At 40.8% G+C, this 20,620-nt stretch overlaps 1 protein-coding gene across 3 annotated transcripts in view; it reads right to left on the bottom strand.

Moving 5' to 3' along the window:
• The window catches only part of DGKI (diacylglycerol kinase iota), a 397,015-nt gene that overhangs the window by 178,434 nt on the left and 197,961 nt on the right, over positions 1-20,620 (bottom strand). For all 3 annotated transcript variants that reach the window (XM_054726100.1, XM_054726102.1, XM_054726101.1), the window contains exons 9-12: positions 13,829-13,903; positions 13,217-13,315; positions 2,953-3,035; positions 1,124-1,184 (exon numbers count right to left, since the gene is read on the bottom strand). In XM_054726100.1, the coding sequence (XP_054582075.1) occupies positions 1,124-1,184; positions 2,953-3,035; positions 13,217-13,315; positions 13,829-13,903 (318 nt within the window). The remainder of the gene's footprint in view (positions 1-1,123; positions 1,185-2,952; positions 3,036-13,216; positions 13,316-13,828; positions 13,904-20,620) is intronic.

The following is a 20,620-nucleotide window of genomic DNA, read 5'->3' as shown; positions in this document are numbered from 1 at the left end:
ACACTAAATTGATTGAAATTTAATTGGTATTGTGGGAGAAAAAAATTCCACGGTCAAATAATTTTGGAAAACACTGGGTTAAACAAAGTGAAATAGGTTTGGAATTTTTTGCTGTAAGACTTAATAATAAATTTTGTAAGCTGACAATGTGTATTTCAAGTCTTCAAGAATGGTAAGCACTATTTTCACTCACACACACACACACACACACACACACACACACACAAAATATTCTCCACTCACAAAGTATCTTAAGGGACCAGTGGAATCACTTATTTTTCCCCAATTTCATTTATTAGTATTTAATGCAAATGCAATGTTGCATTAAGTGCGCATGTGCTATGAGAGATAAAATTAGAAGATTTCATCGCTACTTTGAGAATAAAATATTCTAATTAGAGAAATTAGAGAAGAGCCATACATAGTGCATAATAAAATCCTGGGTTCTATGAGAGCAGACCCCAAATAAAGAAGAAAAGACACTGGGCAGAAGAACCTACATGTCATGATTCTCCATTTCTAGCCTTTGCTAAATATATCAGCATAAGTAGAGGGCAAATGGATAAATAGATGAGACACAAAAACAGAGGGCAATATAACCATCACATTAAACTTCAGCCCAATTCCACCTTTTCTTAAAAAATGACTACAAATGGAACAATCAGATCATCTTTAAGGCAAACCAATGTTAGTCAATATTCTAAGTTTTATTTCCACTGGAAAAAAATCACAATAATTCAATTGTGTACACCTAGTTCTCCTTAACCCTTGTGACCAAATATTAAGAATAGATTGAAATAGATCAGTTTGTATTTTTAAAAGAATTTTATCATCTATAATCTTCATTCTGATGATCTGACCACCTCCTTACCTTGTCGAACAGGGAAGGATATAGTAGAGTTGAGGAAGTGAAACAATTTAGAAAGATCCCGCTTGAATCCATGAGGATAATAACAGAGTCCCTTCTAACCTCGAGGGGCCACAATTCACATGAGGGAGACAAATGTTTCAGGGGGTTGGGAAGACTGTGAGGTGGGAATGAATTAAGAGAACTGTCATAAGGAAAACAAAAGAAAGATGAAAGCAGTAAGGGTGAGAACTGGATTCTATTTCAAGGACCTACCGTTCCATCCCCACCACAGGCCAGAATTCGCAGATTTGGTACTTTTCTATACAACTCAAGCCTGTGGAGGAAATAGAAGAAAAAGTTAACAGCAGAGCACATCACTTGCCGTAGAAGAGAGAAAACACATGGCAAAAAATGAGGGGTATCCCCTGTAGAAAAGTATTATCATGAAGATAATAAGATCATCAAAACTAGTTACCAGGTAATCACAAGAGGACTGACTCCCAACAATTGGATCAGATGTTGGCAGCAAACATCATTTTTAAATAGCCAGCACTGGAAGGGGATTTTAGGATGTCCTAGAGTTTTATATCCCATAATTCCTATTACTGTCAGCTCATTATTTTCCTCGGTGGTTTGACTTCCTTTCTGTTTATTCTTTTCCCATCATTCTCCCCTCTCCTTTCTCAAAGAAAACCATCATTAATTGACAATCAAAAGGCCTTATATATATCCTCCTGATATTTTATAAGCTTTTCATGGATCTATTTATTTTCCAAACCTAACCTTCCCACTCTTGTTCCTAGGAGAACTTCTTCAGAGAGGCCGGGGGAGGGTACCCCAGTAGCATTACTATCATACCCACAGTTCCATATACCTCTTACCTCACTCACAGTCAGACCCCATTTATACATCTCAGTCTAAAGAGGGGAGATTTACTGATTTTTCTTTATTTTAAATTGGCCTCTTAAAATTAGATCATTTTGTTTTTCATGTTGGCTCTTGAGAAAATGCAGTGTTACTACCCTGCCTGCTAAAATGTTTGCCGAAGTGAAGCCATTAATGGCTCTGTTCCAGAAAGTATCAGCTATGTAAATCAAACACTATTTGTTCCTGAAACTATTTCCTGTCTTTCCATATTCTTTATGTTTATCTATGAAGTATCTACCTAAAGTCTAAAGTGATAAAATCTTAAGTAAGCATCTAAAAGGGTAAAAGCCAGAGTACCAGATTTGCACATCCAAATACAGAAAAACATAGAGAAGTCTCATAGCACTCTCTAGTGGCAAAAATGTTCATAGATTAAGAGAATGTAAGCAGAAATTTTTATATTTAACGTTCTTCTGCATGCTTAGATATATATAATTTACCCATTTCCTATAAAAATATTATTTCTCTAGAAATTGTCAGATGAAATCCATGCTATCTTAATAGATGGATTTAAAAAGGGAATCAGAAAGCAGCACAATGTCCCTACTCTTGCCCTCCTCCAACGGGAAGAAATAAGATATACGTCACCTACATCTAGACTTGATTTTCAACACTTCTAACAAAAACAGTGCATAAAATTTCTGAGAAGCTCATTGAAGGGATTGAGCAGAAATTAAAATCTCTCCCCCACTCTGATGTGGAATCCACAGGTATAATCAATTAATCAATCTCTCCAAGATGGGCATACACACCCTCTAATTCAAATATATATAAGTATATTCATAAACAAATATGGCCCCTGCCCACAAAGACACACTTACATTCTCATTAATGTACACGTCCAAAGTTGTTCATGCATAAATAGAAAAGTGATGGGTCCTCTCAATTCCCAGACTTGCTCATAATCTACAGTTGCACATACACACGCCGCAACCACATAAAAAATACTGAGATAACTGTAAAATGTGCTTTGAAGGGAATTAACTCAATGAAGAGTGCGAGGGGAAACATCAGATAGAGTTTTAAGGGGAGGACAGTACAGATGAGAAAGTAGATGAGAGACAGTTAGAAAATGTTTCACAAGGCAACCGAATAACAAAGCTTGATGCCAAAGCAGGAAGTCCTTGTCACTTGCCTAAAATAGTACGGACCATGGAGGGTATTTCCAGACTTACGCATCTTTCGGCCCTTCCTGAGAAAGATCAAAGACTTGCCGTGGATTCAGGTACCACATGAACATCTGCAGGACTTTGGTTCCCTATAAGGAAAAAAATGACTGTAGTGGGAAGAAATTTCCAAATATTAGCTGCTTATTTACAAAATAAAACCCATTATCTAAAATAATACCTAATTATAAACAAATTAGAGCAGTAGTTAAAATCATGGTCTTTGGCCAATGCCCAGATTAGACATCAGCCTACCCAGTGTAACTCGGCAAGTTTCTTAATTTCATTAAGCTCAGCCCCCTCCTCTTTAATGTGGAGACAAGCATGCCTAGTTCACAGACTTGTTTCAAGGATTAAATGCAATACTGTTTGAGGAGCACATTACAGTGCTCCTCATGCAATAAGTGCTCCATAAGTATTATCTATTAGTTTTAGCATCATTACTAAATGTATGAAAATCCACGCAGGGAAGTTATTAGTCAGCTATGCAATTTAACATTAATTTTTACTTTAATGTGCAGATTGCTATTGTCTTTGCATAATATGAAATATGGGCAGTATAAGCTAAGTATGACTTTATTGAAAAAAATTTTAACTGAAGCAAAAGTATCACAGGCTTCCCATTACTTATACTACGCATATATACCTTCTCCAGTTAGTGGTATCAAATCTTACTTTGACATTTTTTTTATTTCCATGTCTCTAACTCTTTGTCCAAATCAAACATTCTGTCACACATGAACATTTTGGGAAAGTTTGAAGTATAAATGTGACATTTATAGAAATGATCATCATGACCAATACAAATTTCCAAAGATAATTTCTTGAAGTAAGTTGAGCAAAGAAGAAATGAGGAAAAATCTTTTTATTAAGCAGCATCCAAAGAGCTTTCAAAATGGGTAAGGTGCCTTACTTAGATCATTATCAACCACAGCAAATATTTGATCGGTAGGCAGAGTTTGTTGCTTATAATTATAGTCCCTTTATTAAATACTAGAGGCCCGATGCACAAAATTTGTGCACTGGGGATGTGTCCCTCAGCCCAGCCTGCACCCTCTCCAATCTGGGACCACTTGGGGGATGTCCGACTGCCTGTTTAGGCCCGATCCCTAAGATCGGGCCTAAACCGGCAGTCAGACATCCTTCTCACAATCCGGGACTGCTGGCTCTCAACTGCTTGCCTGCCTGCCTAACTGCTTCTGCTTGTCAGCCTGATCACCCCCTAACCACTCCCCTGCCAGCCTGATTGATGCCTAACTGCTCCCCTGCTGGCCCAATTGCTCCCAACTGCCCTCCCCTCCCCTGCCAGCCCCGTCGCCCCCAACTGCCCTCCCCTACTGGCCTGATTGCCCACAACTGCCCTCCCCTGCCAGCCATCTTGTGGTGGCCATCTTGTGACAACATGGGGGTGGCCATCTTGTGACCACATGGGGGTAGCCATCTTGTGTGAGGGCGTGATGGTCAATTTGCATATCACCTCTTTATTATATAGGATCATGATTGCTCTTTCTCAAAATAACCCTAAGTTTTATACCTACTATGCTGTATTTGAGAGTTATCCTTATATGGTAGAAATAGCACAACATTTGAGTTAAAAATAACTTGGTGTTCTAAGTGGGCAAGCATGAGCATTTATAACCCTATAGAAATTCAGCATATAAAGTAGAAGAACAACATGTACTTTCTAGGGTGATTATGAGAATTACATGAATCAGTAATAGTTATGTATCTTGCACAGTAGGTGGCACAAAATAGGCCTGTTGTAATGTTAGTCCCTTTCCTTTTTGCTCCCTGTTAATCTATTCATTAAAATACACTTGAGGGTATGAGGGCTAAAGTGTAGTTGATAATTATCACATTGTTACACCAGTTGTTACAGAGGCCAATGCAGGTCTTTTGTCCCAATTCCATCCAAACCTATAATTTAAAAGTTCTGCTTCATCATGTGGTTGCTATAAATTTAGTAATACTGTGACATTTCCTCCTTGATTATTACAACTAATCCTGCAGTTTCACCAAAGGACATAGTTTGCTTCGTATAAAATTCAGACATAGTTTTAGATACATAATACCAACTAAATAGTGGGTCATTTTCTTTCTTCCCACAATGGGCCTTGGTATCAAGTCCATTGAGGATTATCCCAGGTAATCTTTTATGTTTAAGAGTCATTTTAATGACAAACCAATTTACAAAAAATTTCCCAATGACTTGCTAGAAAATTAATTTTTCAGCTTTAGATTCCTAGAGCAATATGAGTTATAGATGTTAATTACTCTTTTCCACCTTTGGCTATGGTCGAGTGCATGTCTCAATTTCAGCTTCTTCTGCTATGCATACAATTCTAGGTAATTAATATCTTCCAAGAAATAAAATTACAAAGCATTTAGAGGTTATTTTCTTCATCTAAAATTTCTCTAGAAAGTTTGAGTGAAACCATTTCGTTTTTGCTCATTTTCAATTTGTGTTAGTTGGAACACCTAAGTGTCTCCATTTATCCTTTTGAGGAAGGGGTATTAAGGCTGACAAATTTTGCACTGCACACCTCTAGGAGGCGCCATTGACATAAGAGCCTATTAGAATAATGCCCCCTGCAGTTGTGCAGGGATAACTCGCACAGCCTTCTTACATTATGTTCAGTCATTATATAATTTCTTCTTTCAAAAAGCAATCTTTCTACAATATAATCAGCAAAAAAAAAAAAAAATGATGTGTCTGAATGAAAGCATTGCACTGTTTTAAATCAGTCCTGGTGGGTGTAGTAAAAAGGTCTAACAGACATTAAGTCAGTTCTATTATCTCTGCCGTTTAACTCTAGGATAACCTACTAGTACTTTAGGGCTTTAATAGAGGTAATTTATTCAGTAGAACGAAATGGTTTGACAAATACTAATTCACCAGGAAAAGATCAATTTCTTTCTTTCTCACTGACAGTATTAAATATACAAAGTTATTCACACAACTGCCATTCACTAACAAGTCTCAATGTGCCAAATGCAAAACATGTGCAACTTTTGTGAGAGTCTAGTTTTCTCTAAATGAAAAAATAGCTTACAAGTTAATTCCAGTAAACTCTGGGGAGAGTTCTCATACACACAGTTGTAGATGTAATACTTCATTGACCATAGAACTTTTTAAGATATTGTGATTTTGGGTATTTCCCTGGAGTGATAAAAATGTTCTTTCCAGCTCCTGGTGTCGGGGAACAGGGTGGGAGAAGAGAAAACGACTTTCTAGAATATCGATAGATTGTTTCTCGAGGGAAATTAACAGGTTCAGCCATTCACCCACTATGTGCGGGGCTCAGTTTTATGTGAGGAAACAGAAAGCTGGACTAGACAAATAAGATCTTTCCCTCAAGAGAAAGTTTTATATATTATTCATAAATTAAAATACAATGACTTGGGAGTATGGAGAAGCAGTTAAGGATGGGTCAGCTCAAACAGCACATCAATCTTCATCAGAACACTTTAATTCTCATGTATGCTGAAACATTGGGATATGTTACTCAGGGAGCCTTGTCACGGAGCTATTATCACAGGTGTTATCTCAGAGTTATTACCATGATCGTGGAAAAAAACTGTTCACATAATAAGAAAGGCCCAAGGAAAACAAAAGGAGGTGGGAGGAAAAGGTTAAGAAATAATTATTTGAAACTGGCTTCAAACCACCCCAAAGAAATACCTAATTTATTTCATAAACACGTATTTGGCTCCTGCTCGGTGCCCACGTGAACACCCAAGATCTCAGGAGGAGATCAATACAGTATATTAGTTCATTAAAGATGGTAAATGCACCTGGCCAGTGTAGCTCAGCGGTTGAGCATTGACCCAGGAACCAAGAGGTCACGGTTTGATAGCTCAATCCTCTGTGGGGAGCATGCAGGAGGCAACTAATGGATAATATTTCTCCCCTCTCTCTAAAAATCAATAAAAACATATTTTTTAAAAAATATGGTAAATGTGATGATAGACATACCTATTGACCAGTATGAGAGGTCAGAGCTACTCTAAGCCTCAATTCTGGGATTAGGCGAAGGCTATATACATATGATACTTAGACTTTGTCTTGAAAGATGAGTAGAGGAAGAAGTTTTAGGATAAAGACACACCATAGAAAAACCATTGTTCCATTCAGTCTTTGAGTCATGAGGCAGGGGTCTCGGGAAACAAAACAGCCTGAGTTGTACACTAGGTCATGTATGCTAAGGTGCTTGGGCTTTTTTTTTTTTTTATTTTTTTACAAAAGATAAGAGTCACTGAAATGTTTTAATTAGGAGGACTGGACTTACATTTTGATACATTTGTCTGGCTACAGACTAAGGAGCTAGACATCCAGGCTCTAGATCTATCAAAGGGGCTAGATGACTTGGTTTGAGTCTTCGTAGCCACTGCTATGGACTAAATGTGCTCCTCCAAAATTCAATCTGATGTATTAGGAGGTGCGGCCTTTGGGTGGTGCTTAGGTCATGAGGGTGGAGCCATTAGAATGGGATTAGTGCCCTTATAGGAGAGCCCCCAGAGAGCTCCTTCCTCACAAATGCCACAGGAGGACACAGTAGGAAGACGCTGCCTGTGAACCAGGAAGTGAGTTCTCACCAGACACCAAACTGGCTGGTGCTTTGATCTTGGACTTCCCAGCCTCCAGAGCTGTGAGAAATAAATGTCTGTTGTTTATCAGCCACCCAGTCTGTGGTCCTCTGCTTTAGCAGCCTGAACAGACTAGGACAGCTGCCCTCACATTCCCACCAATATTGTGACTTGGAAAAAGGGGCTTTCCACAGATTCACTGTTTGGTTGTTAAAATTCCATCTGTTTAGCTGGCTTGACAAGAAGATCTGAGACTGAATTCTGACATGTGCCATCATCGACTAATTGCCCTTCTGCCCTCTTCCCAGCCTATTCTAAGCTTTAGGAGACTCTAATTTTATCTAAGCATAATGATTCTTGATTTATCCCCAGCTTGAGCATTGCAGAATGTAACATTTTCATTGAGGTTGTTTGAGTATTTAAAAACAGTTTGGGGCTCCAATATTTGAAGGTATTGATATTTTTTGTCTCCTCATTCTCCCCACATTGGTTGACTTAGAAGGGGCGGCCCTGGTCTCGGGGTGGCTCGGTCTGGGGAAGCTTGTCCACAGATGGTGGTGAGAACTTGGTCAGGATGAGCCTGTCCACAGACTGAACACTCCTCCCTCCTGTCACTTACTAACAAGTTCCCGGGGGAGCTCCAATCCAGAGGGCAAACTCATGCCACACCCCGACCCGGGGATTTCACATGGAACCCTTTGGAAACCAGGGTCTGGACCCCTTACCTCTCAGGACTGACTAGCTAGAATCACTCTAGTGGTCAGAGCCCCTGCTTAACCCTGAACTTACCACCTACATCACTGGAAGATGAGAGTGTGGGGGAGAGATGGTGCAAAAGCAGGAAACATCGGGAGGTATCAGAAGGGTCCATACCACTTGGGTAGAAAGATGTAAATGACTCAGAGACACCCAAGAAAAAGAATCCGTTTTGAAGTTAGAGCAGAGATGAGTGTAAGAGAGAGTGTTCATTTCTGGAGCCCTTGGGTTTCCATGGAGAGGAGGGGACTGTGCGGGAGTAAACTTTATCTTCTCTCTGCCACCTCTTCTGCACAGGACACACTCAGGGTGGATACTGTGGCCCTGATTCCACTGCCTGTCCCCTCCGATAATGCAGATCCCAACAATGACAACAGTGCTGAAAACTTCTACATCTTTGCAAAAATGCAGCATTTTCTCCACCGTAAGTGTTAGAAAAACAGAGAAAATTAGAGAACATTTTCTCAGCCCGTTAGGATTTTGTGTCTTGGCAATTGTCATCAGTTTGGCTCAAATAAACTCACAAAAATTCTCTAAAAAAAAAAGAAAAAGAAAAACTGACAATTATTGTGAAACATCTGTTTAAAAGATGGGATTGTTTAAAAGAAGTAGAAGTGCTTAACCCCTATATGTGGTCATCTGACTATGTTCCATCAAAGTGTTAGAAATTTTCTGTCCACACAATTTACTATAGGAAGAAAAAAAAAAGCTGTAGGTATTTTACTTGCCAGAAGATGGCGATATAGTCTAGTTACATAAAGAACAGAAGCCTAAGCAAGTTTTTGGTTTGTCTTTTTAAGTTAGAAGCCTAATCCTCAAGAACAGAAGAGCCAGAGTGGGGAGTGCTTTATATGCAGAGGCAGATCTGTAGAGTAAGTCATGGCTAAAAGGCAAGAATCAGGATTTAACAACAGCAACGAAGTATTTCTGCATTGACTGCCGTGAGCCCTCGCTGTTCAGTGTGATCTCAGCAGCAGCAACAGCACCACCTGGGAGGTGGTTCGAAAAGCAGAATTTCAGGGCCACCGGCTGACTCGGAGTCAGAATCTGCATTTTTAACCTGATCCCCAAGCAATGCATACGTACATTCACACTTGAGAAGAGGGTCCATGGCTCTCAACATTGGTTCCACAAGAAAATAAACAGGAGAGCTCATACCAGTCAAGGAGTCCTACTCTCACAGCTTCTAATCTAATTAGTATGGGGTAGGTAAGACATCACTAGTTTTTTTAAAGCTACCTAGGGTATTGTGTAGGGTGGAGCACCTAACCCTCTGATTCCCAGTTTATGGCTGAATCTACCCTCATCAGCAAAGTGAAGGGTGTGCTACAGCCGCAGCTCAGGGAAAGATTAGCCCTAACAGAGGAGTTAGTTCATCTCCAACCAGGACTCTTCCCCACTCACTGCAGTCAGGGGATCAAGCTGCGCCTTCCTCACTGAAGATGAACTCACAAATACGATGTGCTGGAGGTCAGTGTGAATGATTCCAATTGTACATAAGTGATTGGATTTCCTCGTAGTTTTATCAACATTTCACATTGTGCTTAGAAACAAGGTTCTTTGTATTTATTAGGCTTAATAAAGAATTCTATTTTAAATAGGAAGGATATAAATATTTAAATTTATGTAATATTCACTTTTACTTGGTTAGCCATACTTCTGAGAATCCCAGCCATTCTAGAAGTAACATCCTTAGGATAATACATTTACAAGCCAAAATGCATTAGATGACGTCAAAGTCATTAAGTCTTTTGTCTCTAATAGTTGGGCACTTTAAACATTTTTTAATATCTCCCTGTGACCTCAAGTTCCTCAAACACATCTCTACCTCTTTCCCAATAATTCTTTCCTTTCCTGAATGCTCATCAATAACAAAGCCACTGTTAGATAATCTGCTGTACAATCTTGATGCTTTACTTCCCTTTATGTATTCCATTCATTCATCTGTCAATCCACATGTCATCCACTAGTCCAGTGGTCAGCAAACTGCGGCTCGCGAGCCGCAGTTTGCCGCTCACAAGCCGCACTTTGCCAACCACTGCACTAGTCCATCTGTCCACCCACCCACTCACCAACCAGCCATGCATTCATCCACTAACCATCCATCCACCCATCCATTCACCAATCCATCTTTCCAAGTTATGCTTACGTTTATGTGACTAGCTTCCTGACTTACACATATTCTCAATGTGTCAAATTAATCTTCCTTAAAGATGCTTTCATCATATTACTCTTTTGTTCAAATTTTAAAAATATTTAAAAAAAAAACTTTAAGCCATGTCCACCTGCCACACCCACCAGCAAATCAGGAGCGAATATGCAAATAAACCCAACCAAGATGGCTGCAGCCACAGAGAGCAGGAGGGAGGCTTGGGTTTCCCCGGAGATGGAGGAAGCCAAGCTTTCTGCCTGCCCTTGCCGGCCCAGGCCTCCACTCAATGCTACAAAGTTTCAATGATAGAAGATAAATAAATCCCAACAAAAATGACAGCAGCCACAGAGCTGGAGAGAGCAGGAGGCTAGGGTTGCCCCCAGCGATGGAGGAAGCCAAGTTTCCACAGCCCTGGCCTGCCTTGGCCTCCGCTTAAGGCTACAAAGTTTCAATTATAGAAGATAAATAAATCCAAACAGAAATGGCTGCAGCCACGGAGTAAGCAGAAGGCTTGGCTCCACTCCAGGCTACGAAGTTTCAATTGTAGAAGATAAATAAAATCCCAGATACCAGGGCCTCCACTTGGGTTGCCGGGGGTCGTGGCCAGCCTGCAAACCACCACAGGCCCCTCGCCCAGGCTGCCCCACGCCCCAAGGGAACCCCCACCCTGATCTGGGACACCCTTCAGGGCAAACCAGCTGGCCCCCACCCATGTACCAGGCCTCTATCCTATCTAATAAAAGAGTAATATGCAGATTGACCATCACTCCAACACACAAGATGGCTGCCCCCATGTGGTCAAAGATCCTGCCCCCATGTGGACACAAGATGGACACCACAAGATGGCCAGCAGGAGAGGGCAGTTGGGAGGGACCAGGCCTGCAAGGGAGGGCAGTTGGGGGTGATCAAGCCTGCAGGGGAGGGCAGTTAAGGGTGACCAGGCTGGCAGAGGAGGGAAGTTGGGGGTGACTGGGCCTGCAGGGAAGGACAGTTGGAGGGGACCCAGGCCTGCAGGGGAGAGCAGTTGGGGGGAACCAGGCCTGCAGGGGAGGGCAGTTAGGGGCAAACAGGCTGGCAGGGGAGCAGTTAGGCATCAATCCAGGCTGGCAGGGGAGTGGTTAGGGAGTGATCAGGCTGGCAGGCAGAAGCGGTTAGAGGCAATCAGGAAGGCAGGCAGGCAAGCAGTTGGGAGCCAGCAGTCCTGGATTGTGAGAGGGATGTCCAACTGCCCGTTTAGGCCCAGATTGGAGAGGGTGCAGGCTGGGCTGAGGGTCCACCCCCACCCCCGTGCACGAATTTCATGCACTGGGCCTCTAGTTTCTAATAATATGCATGCTCCACTCACCATACTGTCCTCAAAACAAATCATTTTACCACAACATCCATTCTTCCACTAATATTGTTTATTATACAACTAGAGGCCCAGTGCATGAAAATTCATGCACTGGAGCAGGGGTCCCTCAGCCCAGCCTGCCCCCTCTCACAGTCCGGGAGCCCTCAGGGGTGGGAGGCAACCTGGCGATCAGGAATAGGCGACACCCCATCACACCTCTGCTGCTGCCACTGCCAGCAGTGCAAGCCTCAGCCAGCCCTGGTTACCTGAGCCTCAGACGGCCCCGGGCAGTTGGGCAGCCGACATCTGAGGCTTGCCTGTGCCTTGGGTGTCAGCTGGGCAGCCACCATCCGAGGCTTGCCTTTGCCTCGGGCTGGCCCTGGGTGGCTGGGGGGCTGAGAGGACTGGGGGACTCCAGAGGCAGGTGCGTGGAGCAGCCGGGCCTGGCCTTGCTATGCGCCTGCCGCCTCGGCAGGGCTGAGGGGATTGGGTGCCACCATCTTTGCGATGGCGTGAGGGTCAATTAGCATATTCCCTCTTTATTAGATAGGATTATTAATCACTAGTGTATGCCATATACTAGAAATCATAGGTTCAAAGGTACAGCCCCTGGTATTTATTATTAAGCCTGTAGTTTTGACTCATAGACCTACAGAGAGCACTTACGTTGCAATTCACAGAGTGCCCAAGACTATAGGGGCATAATGCACAGCACAGTCAAGTCTAAGAAATGGATCAGAAAGGTGCTCTTGAGCCTTAGAGGATAAACAGGGATTTGCCACAGTAAAGAGAAGGAGCAGGGCATTGTTCCAGCTCTCTCCCCTCTGCCTAAGTATGTCCATCTTCTATTTCAGCTACTTCCATGACACCATTTCCTTATCACTCCCAAGTCACTGCTTGCCTCTAAAATCCGTAGCACTTGTAGTCTGATCCACTCAATTTAGAACTCACATGTAATTAATGTTGTCGGAATTATTCTTCCCATTGCCCCTTTTATGTCATTAACAGACAAGATGTCCTTAGGAAATTCACTTAAGCTTCCTTGAGCTCTTTTGTAATTAGCGAAATAGGAAGCAACATCAGATCATCTCTGAAGTCCCTGCCATTAATTATTTATACAGAGCAGGCTCCATCTTTACTGGAATCAAAGGCAGTGATCACCTGTGAGCGTCCGTACACCCTAGAAGAAAAGCTGATCATGATTTCACGAGTGCATTTTACACAATGACTGCCATCATGAAATACAGTGGGCATGTGGTGCTCAGGTGGCCAAAATCATGGAGTCAATGACATTAGCTTTGTTTTGTGCCCCAACCTTGTCCCTGAGAAAGTGGTTGTCTTCTAATGCTTGGGGCTCTAGGAGGTGTTCTTTTAACTGGTGCTGGGAATTGTGTTTTCAAGAAAGCATTGCAGCTTCCAAGTAAAACTCATCAACAATGACTCACCTGGTTGCCTCCACTCTTGGGGTTCACAAACACAAGCAAGGGTTTCATGAGAGGAGAAGAGATAGGTTTTATCACAAAAGGACGACCTTTGTTTTCCTGCTGAAGAAGAAAGCAGCACAACTAAGATGTACATCCATGACTTGACAGGCAGCCCCAAAGCACTTGGAGTTAGAAACCGCCAGCACCACCCCAACCCTTGCAAAACACACACACACACACACACACACACACACACACACACACACACACGGTACAACTTGTTTCATAGGGTTTACTCTTAATAGGACACTCTGTGTAAAGCTTAGAAGAAAGTATCTCAAGCTATAATTTGCTGAGAATTGAGCCATGCTTTTGGTTTTATTCTGTATAGCCTAAGCATTCTAGAAGTGTTCGCTCTTGTCTTCATCTTTATCATCTTTGGGATAATACTTCCATGAACAAGTGCAGATGCTCTGTGAAGTGGCAGAGGTTATATTTTTTAAAATACTAAGAATTCAAGCATGGTTAGAGTACAGTGAAGGAGAAAAGAGTGGTGGGAGATAAAACAACAAGCTTGGGCAGGCTATGGAAAGGAGGATGTATTTCATCAGACTATGATCCTGAAACACTTACTTCAGTCCCTCTTTTACTGGCTTTTCTTTTAAAGCTCGTTCTCTTCTTCTTACGATTGGAAGCCTTCAGCGAGTTCTGTGAGGAGAGAAGGGAAGACCTGAGCTCGGGGCAGACAGCCCTCCAAGCTTTCCCATGCAGAACCATGTAGAAGGTGATGGCAGCACATGCTGTTGGATTGCATGCTTCTCATGCTTTGACACTTCCAAGCCACTGTGCATGGGTAAGCCACAGACAGAAATCAGTCGAGTGCTTCAGAGTGAGCAACTGACTCCCCACCACACGGAGAGGCAGGGAGTTAGAACCCTGGAGGCTCTCATGGACTCACATAACAACACATGTTATACCTGCCAACCCTCCCAGTAAAAATGGAAGAATCCCAAATTCTCTGAGGGGCTCCAGTCTCCCGCCCAACCAGGTCCGTCTCCCGCCCAACCAAGTTCAAGTTCAACTCCTGGTATGGAGATCACCTATGTGGAAATGTAAAAAAGGAGGCCATTTTTCATGTTTTTCTTTTTTCTTTTTCTTTTTCCTCTGTTTACTTTTTTCTGGGTAATGACTCTTTTAAGTAATGGTCATAACTTACTCATCTGTAATGGAACTTTATGATCCAACTATCCTATCAGCATTGATGGCTGGGTTTTAAAATGCAGAGATAAGACTCACCCTTGAGTTAGTTATAATAGTAGCATAGCAGTCATTATTCTTTCTTTCTTTCTTTAAAAACCCATTAGTTTAAAAAGTATTCCCTCTCTTGGTAGCCTTGATTTTTATTTTCTTCTCACAAAAGTGCCTCCAACTTGTGAAATGCAGTGACCCCAAATTTACTTTCCCTGTCTTTCCCATTCTAGGGGTTTTACAGACCACAACTTTATGATTACTTCAACTTTGTGATTACTCTTAATATTTGATACATATGCTTTGAAAAGAACTTCTCTTAGGGGACCAGTCACAGTTCATTGGTTGAAGATGAGCAAAACGAGATTTAATTAGTGGAGTCAATAATTAATTAGATTGCCATCTTCACAAGGCAAGGCATTACTACCACACTGCAGATGTTTAACAGAGTGCTGAAAGCCTGAAATACAGAATTCTTAACTTAAAATTTTCTATAGTATAGACACATGCATTGCTTGAACAATTAAGAGTTTTCAAACAGCTTGAAGAAACTTAGATATCTATTCTTCTATAATTTAGGGTATTTTTTTCCTTAAACATTCAAAATAAAATTCGTTTAGAGTACATATATTAACACATCCAAATCGGCAAGGTTGAAACTATTTAGCTTTTATTTTTCTTTCACTTGGACCTTGAGAAAAATAAGTTGATTTATGGCCTTTCTCACCAAGGGTGAAGGAAACTTTCTTGAAGCACCATTGTCTCAAGGTTTGTTCTCCCATCAGAATAAGAGTTTTCAGATTCTCTGGTTCTCAGCAGAAAAGAGAAATCCAGAGCCCGGGTTACTTCTCATCACTCGCTCTAGACTAGCTACCCCTGCAAAGAGATCTCCAAGTTTCTGAATTCCTCTTTAAATGGGTCTATTACCATATCTCTCTTTGGGGGAAACTTTTGCCTTATTAAAATATTTGCTATATTTTTTACTACTTTCAGTTCAATTAAAATGAAAGAAAAATAACTTGGAGCCTTTAAACATTTAATCAACCAAATGACCCAAGATGGAAACTATTGGTCTGGCCCCGTCCGTGTCTATTTGATGTCAATTAGTGATGCTGAGTGGTTCTCCACCATCACAGCACAATGGCCTCACCGAAAGAGCTTTTACGAAATGGTCCCATCAAATATTCTCATTTAATTTATTTGGGGTGAAGCTCAGGCAAATGTACTTTCTAAAAGCTCCCCAGGCGATTCTAACACGTAGCCAGGTTTGAAGTAGAAAGGGAGGAGCAAAGAGACGCATATACTGAGATAAAGCAGAAGATCTGTGGGATAAGGACCGTGAGCTGTGCAATCTGATAGACTGTGTGTGTTAATTCTGGATGTCACGAGATCAGTGCTACTAGATCTGAGACTTCGGCCAAGTCGTTCAAAGTTTCAAAGTAACAGTTTCTTAATTTCAAAATGAAGGTGATAATACCTACCTCAAGCAGAGTTGTGAAGTTTAAATCAGAAAATGTATGTGAAGCAGTTAGCCTGGTATCCATCCCATGATAAGGACTTCCAAAAATGTTAGTTGCCTCGTTCACAGCTGTATATCCCAGCACCTAGCACAAATGCTTGGCACATAGTACGCACTCAAATCATTGTTGAAATAATGAGTCAGTATTATTCAAATTCACATCACTTGCTGAGTCTTTCCTGATTTTAGAAAGGATCCTTAGGAAGTGAATGCCTGTCTGCTAACTTCTTTCCTGTTTTATTTCTTTTATTGCCGAGAGCAATGCAGGACGCACACCAAGTGCTTGCAGGAACCCACTATGGTTCTTGGTTCTTAACAGGATTCAATAATTAAACTCTGAGAGAAAGGTCTAATGGATCAGGCTAAGGTTGTTTCCTAAACTTGCCTGATCATAGAAATCAGAGCTCTTCAGGTGATTCTGACAACCAAACACGTTTGGGAAACAGAGTTAGAAAAACACATCAAAATAAGGCTTGATGTCTGAAAACAGAGCAGGCAAGGAACTCCATTCTAATAGGGAACACACACACACAAAACAGCCTTTTTTAACACACGTAGCAAATACAAGTGCTTCTGAGCCTCACCGAGCCAAATGCACCTGAGGCCTTCTTCGTCTCACAGAACAAGGGGCAAAGACCAAGCAGTGGTTGACTTACAGTACCTGGACGCCTCTATGAGAGCTCTGTGTAAGCTTACAGCCCTACGGATAGTCAAATAGCAAAAGATAAGCAGTATGGAATTTCACAGCACACCTCAAGATTCCCCGGGCTTCCTTTGGCGCCTGCGTACATATGTGTCTCTGTCTCAATGTAGGACTTCTTTTAGAAGGCAGCATATAGGGAACTGATGGCTATGAAGACAGATTTGGGTTGTGTGTTGGCCATGACACGTCATCTAATCTGGCTAATCCATAACATCACTTATCCTGCTGGGTCAGCATTGTTCTGAGAGTTAAATAAGAATGTTTTTGAAGAATGTTAAAATTATACCAAGAAGTTATTGGGTAGAATTGTTAGTGATATATCCAAGAAACCTTTAAATACTTGTCCTGTGTTCTAAAACAAAGCATCCCTGTCATCGAGGGCAGCTAACTCTGTGATACAAAGATGAACTTGGCAAGTTCAACACTATCAAAACAAAGAACCGTTGTGCTCTCACTTGGACATTTGCATTCTCCTGATTCCAACAGATTCACCCCACTACATTCTGTGCCCACTCTTTTGTTAAAGTCCTAGTAAAAGATAAAGGCTTTTTGTTTTTATACCAGGTATCAGGAAGTCTTACCTTGCTGCAGTAATAATCATATCAACAAAATCTTTATCATAGTATGACTCCTTCCTGGACTGTTAAGAAATGCCTGTTGGGTAAATCACTCAACTGTGAATGAAACTTAACTACCTTTTGCTATCCTTCAGGGATTTGTCCAGGTTATGGGATCTCAAAGAATCAGTTATAATAACAACCTAAAGAGAAGATATCCCACTTCTTCATTCCAAATAAAGTCTTTCCCCATGATATACTAGACAAAACTCTGATGGATAATTGGAGGGAGAGTCATGGACTTTGTCTCTTAAAGAGCGTTCTCACTCTGCCCTGTTCCAGCTACATCCCTGGGACAGAGAGGCAGAAGAACAGGCAGAGAAGGACAGAGAAAAGGCAGGCAGAAGAACAGAGAAAACACATTCCAAAGTTAAGGATAGGGTCTCAGCAGCTTCTCAGGTGTATTTGACTAAATCAGAGCGAGTATTACCTAACCTTTAGAATTGACCCAAGGAAATGGCTTGAGAAATTTTGATGGATATTGTTGGTCATTGCTATTACATGTGGTGAGTCTATAGCATTTTAAGGTTATCCAATTATAAGGAATAAGAAAGGATTCACATGAAGAAGGTCCATACAAGGATAGAAAAGAAGTTGATTGTGGCATTTTTATAAGTAGACCATTGGAAACAATATAAATATTGATCAGCAGGGAGTTGGCTAAGTAAACTAATATATTAAACATGCATTAAATCTGTATGTACTAACATGGGCTTTCCCCAAAAATTTGGTTGTGTTTTGTTTGGGTTTTTTTTTTTTTCCATTGGGAAAGGCAAGTTTTAAAGCATTGTGTGTAAAATGATGTCATTTATTAAAAGCACACACCTCTGGTGTTCCACAAAAAATTCATGTAACACAGGTCTTTCCTTCAGCTCCAAGCAGTTATACTAGGATCTGAACATCTTTAACTTGTTTATCCAGTCAAAATACACCAACCATTTTTAGTACAGAGAAGAAACACCGACATCTGTAACATTAAATATAACTTTGACTGTAAATACACCAACAGATTGGAGCTTGATTCTTAAAATCTGATTTTCTTTTAATTCCTTAAAGTCATCTACCTTCTATTATATTTTAACTCCTAGGTCTCTCCAAATAATTTGGTAATGAAACTCAGCACATCATCCAGGCAGCACTCATTCCCCTTACCATCAAGGTTTCACACAACCGCACAGCTGGTCGTGGAGTAATCACCCACTTGGAGCCAGGGATCTCTCAGCAGAGAAGGATGGCACGTGGTTTAATCCCACCTCTTTACAACCTACTTTCCCTGTCCATTATACACTTAAATAGATTTTCTTGGCTCCTCCTCTCTGGAGTTATTTGTTTAGATACAAGTGTCACAAATAAAACTAACTTTATATGATGATCCATCTTACAGTATGTTCTATCAACTTGCATGGTCTTTCCTTATCCTAACTCTTCCCAATAACATACCCGGCATCTTTCAAGACCAAGCACAATGACTTTTTTTTTAATGTAACCTACGCTGATCTCCACAACTGAAATTTCTTAACCCTGCTTCATGTTTCCACCTTGATTCTACATCTTCAGAAGCAATTAGCATTCTCTGCCTTAGATGTATAGGCCTCTCACTGCCTATACATCTAATATACAAGCTGCTGACTTAGACAACCTGTCTTGTCCCTTCCTCTCACCATCCTATGAGTGTCTCTCGTAAAAGATGCACACTGATCAAGAAGGCAAACATTCACAGATATCAGAAGGCCACATTTTTATTTAAAATTTATATGTGGCAAAACTCCTCTTCCAGAATCTACATTCTGCCCAATGATTTAGATTGTTGGGTCTATTTTCAGATTAATATCTGATTCATCTTTGGACCTATATTCATCACTGCATATAGAAGCATCTTTGAATGTGGTTAATGAAGTAAATATTTCTTTAACACAATTAAGACTATCTTCTCCATTATATTTTTAAGCAGTATCATAGAATGTAGACATATATATAGATGTATATAATACATAAATTTTTTAAAAAACAGGCTGCTGTCAGAGGGGAGGGGAAAAGGGGGAGCTGGATTAAAGAAGGTGAAGGGATTAATAAAAAAACATATAGGCATAACCCATGAACAAAGACAGCAGTGTGGTGATGGCCAGAGGGAAGAGAGAGACAGGGACTGGGTGGAGGTGGACAAAAGTGGGGGGAGGGGATGGGGATGGTAGACATCTGTAATAGTGTCAACAACAAAAATAAATTTAAAAAATAAATTCTAAAAATTGGGAAAAATATTTGATCTATTGTTCTCCATTTACCTTCCAAATTCTCTCCCATCATTTCCCAATGTCTCCAATAAATTTTCTAATCTTACTGTTTCCATACCATTGTTAACAGGTTGCAACCCATGCCCCACACTCTACAATCTATGGTTTTGATGGCATCAATGATATGGTCCCAAACACAAGGACTTTTCTCAATCCTTATTATTGTTGTTTTTTAACATCAGTGACTACTCTGTATTTCTTCCCATTTCAAATAATGAAATTCTGTGCTATCATAGTTCTCTCCTTATTTTGTAGGACTTTCTGTCTCCTTCCACTATCTAGATGTAGATGCTTACTCGGTCTTCCTGGGTCCTTGTATTCAGTAAGTGACTAGAACTTGACTGTCTCCCCTGGGGCAGGCATCATGCTAAAGAACATGCAATCCCACTGAAGTGAAAAATACACCAGCTACAGCAGGAGTTCAAGGTGCACTTGGGAGCACAGTAGACGGCAGGCTATGGCCCCTGTTTGGTCTCTTTCTGCCCTCCCCATTGGACATATCATGTTCTTTCTATCCCCTTTCATTGCAATATATGGCTCAGGGATCAATAACTTCTGTCCTGACCCCTGTGTGAGTGTTCAAAGTTTTTATCTGTTGATGCACAGCTTTGCTTGATACCCTGTACTCCTACAAGTCAACAAGAAGGAAAACAAGAGCTAACATTTATTATTGAGTGTTTACAATGAACCAGGTGCTATTCTATACACTTTATCTTTTTTGTTTTTTTGTTTTTTAACTCACTAGTCCTCATGAAAACCCTATGCATTAGGTATTAGTATTAGTAACATTTTGCAGATGAGAAGTTTAAACAGAAAGGTTTAAGTTGTCTGAGATTATACAGGTTATTAAGTGGCAATAATTATACAGGTTATTAAGTGGCAGGACAAGGTTATGAATCTAGGCAATCTGACTCATAAACTAGAGCTCTTTACCATTATTCTATTACTGCCCAAGCTCATCATCTATTAGCTTTTACATAGAATTTAGTTAATTGATTAAAGTACTAAATTTAATCAATTAATTAAAGAGGAGGAACCACCCTAATT

Source organism: Eptesicus fuscus, chromosome 14 (assembly GCF_027574615.1).
Source record: "Eptesicus fuscus isolate TK198812 chromosome 14, DD_ASM_mEF_20220401, whole genome shotgun sequence".
Classification (NCBI taxonomy): Eukaryota; Metazoa; Chordata; class Mammalia; order Chiroptera; family Vespertilionidae; genus Eptesicus; species Eptesicus fuscus.
Note: the sequence above shows the minus strand (reverse complement) of the source record. Positions and strands in the feature narration are given on the sequence as shown.